The 8347-nt window shown below is 46.8% G+C and overlaps 1 protein-coding gene across 1 annotated transcript in view; it reads right to left on the reverse strand.

Annotated features, from left to right (window-relative positions):
- c9h16orf89 (chromosome 9 C16orf89 homolog) overlaps positions 1 to 7960 on the reverse strand; it is a 30441-nt gene extending 22481 nt beyond the window's left edge. Inside the window, exons 1-2 of the mRNA XM_059978677.1 lie at positions 7614 to 7960; positions 2760 to 2912 (exon numbers count right to left, since the gene is read on the reverse strand). Coding sequence (XP_059834660.1) covers positions 2760 to 2912; positions 7614 to 7776 — 316 coding nt within the window. The 5' untranslated portion in view covers positions 7777 to 7960. The remainder of the gene's footprint in view (positions 1 to 2759; positions 2913 to 7613) is intronic.
- Between the last annotated feature and the right edge of the window lie 387 nt (positions 7961 to 8347).

Genomic DNA, 8347 nt, shown 5'->3' on the forward strand with positions numbered 1-8347 from the left:
AATTGTTGCCTTTTTGAAGCAAGTGTGAAGTTTTGCCTGTAGCAGTGAGAGGTTGAAAATGTCCTTGAATACACCTGTCAGTTGATTGCCACAGGTTTTCAGAGCCTTACCAGGTATGCATCAGGACCTTCCGCCTTGCGAAAGAGTTCACCCTCTTTAAATATAGCCTAACATCGGCCTATGTGATGGAGATCACAGGGTCACCAGGTTCAGAAGGGATCTTCACAGCTGTAGTTGTGTTCTCCCTTTCAAAGCAGGCATAAAAAGCAATGAGTTCATTTGATAGGGATCATGCTATTGGATCTGGATGATAATGTGGTAAATTGAATCAGCAAATTTGCTGATGATACAAAGATTGGAGGTGTAGTGGACAGTGAGGAAGGTTTTCAAAGCTTGCAGAGGGATTGGGGCCAGCTGGAAAAATGCGCTAAAAAATGGCAGACGGAGTTTAATACAGACAAGTGTGAGGTATTGCACTTTGGAAGGAAAAACCAAGGTAGAACATACAAGGTAAATGGTAGGACACTGAGGAGTGCAGTAGAACAGAGGGATCTGGGAGTACAGATACATAATTCTCTAAAAGTGGCGTCACAGGTAGATAGGGTAGTAAAGAGGGCTTTTGGTACATTGGCCTTTATAAATCAAAGTATTGAGCATAAGAGTTGGAATGTTATGGTGAGGTTGTATAAGGCATTGGTGAGGCCGAATTTGGAGTATTGTGTGCAGTTTTGGTCACCGAATTACAGGAAGGATATTAAAAAGGTTGAAAGAGTGCAGCGAAGGTTTACAAGGATGTTGCCGGGACTTGAGAAACTGAGTTACAGAGAAAGGTTGAATAGGTTAGGACTTTATTCCCTGGAGTGTAGAAGAATGAGGGGAGATTTGATAGAGGTATATAAAATGATGATGGGTATAGATAGAGTGAATGCAAGCAGGCTTTTTCCACTGAGGCCAGGGAAGAAAAAAAAACCAGAGGACATGGGTTAAGGGTGAAGGGGGAAAAGTTTAAAGGGAACATTGGGGGGGGGGGGGCTTCTTCACACAGAGAGTGGTGGGAGTGTGGAATGAGCTGCCAGATGAAGTGGTAAATGCGGGCTCACTTTTAACATTTAAGAAAAACTTGGACAGGTACATGTTTGGAGGTGTATGGAGGGATATGGTCCAGGTGCAGGTCAGTGGGACTAGGCAGAAAAATGGTTCGGCACAGCCAAGAAGGGCCAAAGGGAAAGGGCCTGTTTCTGTGCTGTAATGTTCTACGGTTCTATTGGTTGTTGCTTTGGAGGAAGTAACATCTTGCAAACCCTGCCAAAGTTGCCTTTGCCCCACAAACTCTTACATCTGTTGTTACTTACAAGATCAGCCCACAGCCATGCACACCACATTCATTCTACCACAATCAGACCAACAGGTGCCCTTCAGGAACAAGAAAACCAGAATCACTGTAATAAGTGAGGCTTCTGAAGAGAAGACATTTCCATACCACTACTGCTGTTGTGCACAAGGAAATTATTTTACTTGCCAGTTAAAAGAGAGGAATGGGTCACTGATATAAATAATCCTCAACCACTACCCTCTGATCTTCAGCTCATGCCAAAACATTTAAACACCCCACCCCAACTTGATCTTTAATTATCCCTTCTAGCTCAATACCTTCTGTCTTTATTTAACACCTCTCTCATACTGCCCTTAGAGATCTGTTCCCTGCCAATGACACCCTTTTGCATATCTATAAATTTAATTGGACCAATTTGTTTGTGTATTATGTGCAATGTTGTACCATGTGGGTGATCCACCCGGCCACCCACAACTGCACCACTACTGACGTCATATCTTCAACCACCTAGGCCATATGTTCAAGAATTCCTTCCCTATGCTTCCACAGTCCTTTACTCCTCTGATAAGTTCTTCAGATCTCCCTGTAATGAGTATTCAGATATCTCTCTTCAGTTTAAAATTACATAATGTTTTCCTGCGTTATGGGCACAGTTAATGCAATCTGCTAGACATTCTCATGGGTGCTAAGAGATTGAATTCTTTAATTCTGTCACCAAAAAGAACCATATTAGAAGCAGAGAACACAGACACAAAATTTAAAAAGGGGGAAACTACACAGAGAGCTTGGATTTAACTCCTTTGTGCAGAAGGCATCATGTGTGAAACGGATATTGTTGAGCTGTTTATGGGAGAACTTTATGCATATTTTCAAAGTATTTGCAGACTGCCGAACATTTTTCTACACCTGCTCTTTCTGTCATATTCCAGCTACATGTTGCTATTCTTTAAATGCTATCCAAGGTTAACAACATCAATAATTGCAATGGGAAAATAAACTTCAGAGCAACGTAAACAATGAACACAAACACAGGTACAATATATAGCAACTCACTATTATGGAGTAAATATTTTGCATTCATGACAAAAATCAATTAAATCTTTCTTATAGTGTAGTTATTGTTATTTTAAATCTGAAGTATCATTATCAATTACCTAAAATATTAACTCCATCTCTTGACCTCATCCCACCATTGCTGCCTGCTGTTGAGGTCAGTATCTTCTGTTTTAGTTTAACCTTTGACAATATTTATATTACAGGTATTTCTCACAGCAATGTACCATCAATTGTTGAAAACATGCCAAGTAAAGAGTAAGGTTTCATCATGTTCTTGATGTTTTTTGTAAAGGCCATGGTGCAAATTGCAAATCAGACTTGAAAAGTGGAAGGAAATTACATTTAGATTACTCATAACATTAACGTTTACCATCGAAATATGCAGGCTGATGTAATTTTACTTCTTTGATAGCCATCTCTACCATGAAGCCCACTTTTATCACAAGATCCTCCACCCTTGTATACAGAGAGTCAGTTTCGGGTTCTGACAGAGACCATCTCTTCAACGTATCTTCCAGCAGAGCTGTATGAACAAAACAGCACAAATCATATTCAAATTCTGTAACACTTCCCGCAAGAGGTGCAACCAATATAAAATCCTGAGGGCTAAAATCTTCTGTCATGTATAACCACAGGAATAACACTGACATCTTTGTTCACTAGAAATCAGTCATTTACAACTATTCATTTAAGTACTTTTATTTATTGCTTTAATCTGGATTTTATATATGCATCACAATTTGCCCCCCCCCATTATAAAAGCTCCATGCTTATGAGTAGCCTTCAGAGCAGTCCTTACTTACTAGATGCATCTTTAATTCCAAACAACATACATGAACGCTGGAGGAATTTGGCAGTCAGGCATCATCTATGGAGAAGAGTAATCAATCGACATTTCAGGCTGAGACCCTGCATCAGGACTGGAAAAGAAGGGGAAGGATGCCAGAATAACGAGGTGGGGGTGGGTTACAAGCCAGAAGGTGAAGCCAGGTGGATGAGGGAGGGGGGGGATAAAATATGGAACTGCAAGGTAATAGATGGAAAAGGTAAAGGGCTGGAGAAGAAGACATCTGATAGGAGAGGAGAGTGGACCTTGGGAGAAAGAGAAGGAGGAACACAAGAGGGAGGTGATAGGCAGGTGTGGAGGTTAGATGGGACCAGGGTGGGGAATTGGAAAAAAGAGGGAAGGGGAAGAGAATAAAAATTACAGGAAATTGGAGAAATCAATGTTCATGCCATCAGGTTGGAAGCTACGTATTCCTAGATGGCTCCTGCAACCTGACAGAAGCCTGATCATGGCAGAAGAGGAAGCCGTGGACCAACACGTCCAAATGGGAATGGGAACTAGAATTAAAATGGCTGGCTACTGGGAAATTCCACTTTCAGTAGATAGAGCGGAGAAGTTCGGAAAAGTGGCCCTCCCAGTGTGAGGAACCCACATTGGTAGCACCAGATACAGAAGACAAGCCCAACAAATTCACTTGTGAAGTGTTGTCTCACCTGGAAGGGCAGTTTGAGCCTCTGAATGGCGGCGAGGGAGAAGGTGAATGGGCAGGTGTAGCACTACTTCCACCTGCAAAGGTAAGTGCCAGGAGGGATTATTATTAGGGAGGACAAATGGACAAGTGAATCACAGATGGAGTGAACCCATGGATAACTAAGAGTGGGGCGGGGGGTGCAGGTAAAGATGTGTTTGATGGTAGGGTCCCATTGATGATGGCGAAATTTGTGGAGAATTATGTGTTGGATGTGAAGAGTTATTGTGTGGTAGGTGAGGACAATATAAATTCTATCCCTGTTAAGGCAGTGAGAAGATGGGGTGAGCGTGGATGTCAGGGAAATGGAGGGGATGTGGGCAAGGGCTGTATCAACGGTGGAGGAAGGGAAACCCCGTTCTTTGAAGAAGGAGAACACCTTTGACGTCCCGGAAAGGAAAGCCTCATCCTGGAACAGAGACAAAGGAACTGAGAAAAGGGAATAGCATTTTTACAGGAGATGGCATGAGAAGCGGTACAGGCAGTCATGGGAATCGGTAGGTTTATAGAAGATATCAGTCACTATGAGGTCACTCTCGAGTTGAGGAGCAACATCTCATTCCATCTAGATAGCGTCCAACCTGATGGCATGAACATCAATTTCTCCAACTTCCAGTAATTTTTCCACATCTCCCTTCCCTTTTCTTCAAACCCCCTCTCTGACCCTCCTCCTACCTCTTCTCCTCATCTACCTAGTCACTTGTCCTTGGTGCCCCTTGTCCTTTCCCATTCTCCCAAACTTGCCTCTCTGCTCCTATTAGATTCCTTCTTCTCCAGCCTTTTTACCTTCCCACTCACCCAGCTTCGCTAATCATCTCCCAGCTCCTTCATTTCCCCTCCCCATCCACCCAGCTTCACCAATCATCTCCCAGCTCCTTCATTCCCCCTCCCCCATCCACCCAGCTTCACCAATCATCTCCCAGCTCCTTCATTCCCCTTCCCCCATCCACCCAGCTTCACCAATCATCTCCCAGCTCCTTCATTCCCCCTCCCCCATCCACCCAGCTTCACCAATCATCTCCCAGCTCCTTCATTCCCCCTCCCCCATCCACCCAGCTTCACCAATCATCTCCCAGCTCCTTCATTCCCCCTCCCCCATCCACCCAGCTTCACCAATCATCTCCCAGCTCCTTCATTTCCCCTCCCCATCCACCCAGCTTCACCAATCATCTCCCAGCTCCTTCATTCCCCCTCCCCCATCCACCCAGCTTCACCAATCATCTCCCAGCTCCTTCATTCCCCCTCCCCCATCCACCCAGCTTCACCAATCATCTCCCAGCTCCTTCATTCCCCCTCCCCCATCCACCCAGCTTCACCAATCATCTCCCAGCTCCTTCATTCCCCCTCCCCCATCCACCCAGCTTCACCAATCATCTCCCAGCTCCTTCATTTCCCCTCCCCATCCACCCAGCTTCACCAATCATCTCCCAGCTCCTTCATTCCCCCTCCCCCATCCACCCAGCTTCACCAATCATCTCCCAGCTCCTTCATTCCCCTTCCCCCATCCACCCAGCTTCACAAATCATCTCCCAGCTCCTTCATTTCCCCCTCCCCATCCACCCAGCTTCACCAATCATCTCCCAGCTCCTTCATTTCCCCTCCCCATCCACCCACTTCACCAATCATCTCCCAGCTCCTTCATTCCCCCTCCCCCATCCACCCAGCTTCACCAATCATCTCCCAGCTCCTTCATTCCCCCTCCCCCATCCACCCAGCTTCACCAATCATCTCCCAGCTCCTTCATTCCCCCTCCCCCATCCACCCAGCTTCACCAATCATCTCCCAGCTCCTTCATTCCCCCTCCCCCATCCACCCAGCTTCACCAATCATCTCCCAGCTCCTTCATTCCCCCTCCCCCATCCACCCAGCTTCACCAATCATCTCCCAGCTCCTTCATTCCCCCTCCCCCATCCACCCAGCTTCACCAATCATCTCCCAGCTCCTTCATTCCCCCTCCCCCATCCACCCAGCTTCACCAATCATCTCCCAGCTCCTTCATTCCCCCTCCCCCATCCACCCAGCTTCACCAATCATCTCCCAGCTCCTTCATTTCCCCTCCCCATCCACCCAGCTTCACCAATCATCTCCCAGCTCCTTCATTCCCCCTCCCCCATCCACCCAGCTTCACCAATCATCTCCCAGCTCCTTCATTCCCCTTCCCCCATCCACCCAGCTTCACAAATCATCTCCCAGCTCCTTCATTTCCCCCTCCCCATCCACCCAGCTTCACCAATCATCTCCCAGCTCCTTCATTTCCCCTCCCCATCCACCCACTTCACCAATCATCTCCCAGCTCCTTCATTCCCCCTCCCCATCCACCCAGCTTCACCAATCATCTCCCAGCTCCTTCATTTCCCCTCCCCATCCACCCAGCTTCACCAATCATCTCCCAGCTCCTTCATTCCCCCTCCCCCATCCACCCAGCTTCACCAATCATCTCCCAGCTCCTTCATTCCCCCTCCCCCATCCACCCAGCTTCACCAATCATCTCCCAGCTCCTTCATTCCCCCTCCCCCATCCACCCAGCTTCACCAATCATCTCCCAGCTCCTTCATTCCCCCTCCCCCATCCACCCAGCTTCACCAATCATCTCCCAGCTCCTTCATTTCCCCTCCCCATCCACCCAGCTTCACCAATCATCTCCCAGCTCCTTCATTCCCCCTCCCCCATCCACCCAGCTTCACCAATCATCTCCCAGCTCCTTCATTCCCCTTCCCCCATCCACCCAGCTTCACAAATCATCTCCCAGCTCCTTCATTTCCCCCTCCCCATCCACCCAGCTTCACCAATCATCTCCCAGCTCCTTCATTTCCCCTCCCCATCCACCCACTTCACCAATCATCTCCCAGCTCCTTCATTCCCCCTCCCCCATCCACCCAGCTTCACCAATCATCTCCCAGCTCCTTCATTCCCCCTCCCCATCCACCCAGCTTCACCAATCATCTCCCAGCTCTTTCATTCCCCCATCCCCATCCACCGAGCTTCACCAATCATCTCCCAGCTCCTTCATTCCCCATCCCCATCCACCCAGCTTCACCAATCATCTCCCAGCTCCTTCATTCCCCCTCCCCATCCACCCAGCTTCACCAATCACCTCCCAGCTCCTTCATTCCCCATCCCCATCCACTCAGCTTCACCAATCACCTCCCAGCTCCTTCATTTCCCCTCCCCCATCCACCTGGATTCGCCAATCACCTTCTGGCTTGTATTCCTTCCTCGCCCCCACACCCCTCCAACTTCTTCTGGCATCTTCCCCCCTCCTATCGATTAGTGATGAAGGGTCTCGGCTCGACTCTTTCTTCCTCTCCATAGATGCTGCCTCAGCTGCTGACTTCTGCCAACATTTTGTGTGAGTGTGGCTCTGGATTTCCAGCAACTGCACAATTTCTTATTCAGAAAGCAGTTTTTGCTTTCTTCTTCCATACTAGATATTTTCCCCGAGTTAAACTTTTGTAAAAACGAATGCAATGATCTTAAAACTAAGATCATCCTTCAACATCCTTACAAACTAAATGGCTTAGAACATTTTTCTTTCTTCCTAACATCAGCAGATGTCCTGTTCAAGGTGGTAACAGCTGGGGCTTTCCTCTCTCATCACCGTCGCCGACTCAACGGGAGGACCTCACGGGGTCTCGGTCCCTGCAGCCTCTCATGCACTAGGTGAAGCCAGGACGCGTCATACGACTTACCTTGTAATATACTGTACCCTGACACTCCGTCCAAATTAAATCGATCATGGTTGGTTTCAAAGAAGAGAACTGCCTTCTCCAGTGTGGAAATAATATCGTTGATCGTTCGCTCATTTGCTGAAACGCAACTTAGTACAGCTATTGCGATCAGGACAGAATTCATGTTCCCCCTCCCTCCCGCTGTTAGACCATCAACTCTGTGTGTGTGTGTGGTGTTCTCCCCGTGGATTTAAAGGAGTTTTACCGTTACACGTGACTTGCTCCCAGCTGCGACTGCTACAGAACTGACGCCTCCTGAATACTTTTTAATTACTCTGTGTCTGTATTCATATTGACGGTTTATACAAAGGCCATAAAACAAAGGTTGCAGTAGACGATGCTACTGGGAACAATTTCCAGCTAGTTATGGGAAAAGATAAATAAACCCCAAAAGGGAATGGATTCTATTGAAAAGATATTGACCCAAAATGTTATCTTTTAACCTTGCTGGTCAACATTTTCTGATTATATACAAAAACATGTTAATAATACATGCAATGGATATTGTAATATCTTTAAAATTGAATGGTGCAAGAGATGAATTTGGTGAATAACTGAGTGAATCCTATAGTACAGTGGATTCAATCAGATTCACTGCTGCTTTGTGATGTCTTTGCTGATTTCAGACAGCTGGGTTTCTTTATTGCACATTTAATTAGCTGCGTGATTAGAGGATGAATCTAGGGTAAAAATGA

This window comes from Hypanus sabinus, chromosome 9, assembly GCF_030144855.1.
Source record: "Hypanus sabinus isolate sHypSab1 chromosome 9, sHypSab1.hap1, whole genome shotgun sequence".
NCBI lineage: Eukaryota > Metazoa > Chordata > Chondrichthyes > Myliobatiformes > Dasyatidae > Hypanus > Hypanus sabinus.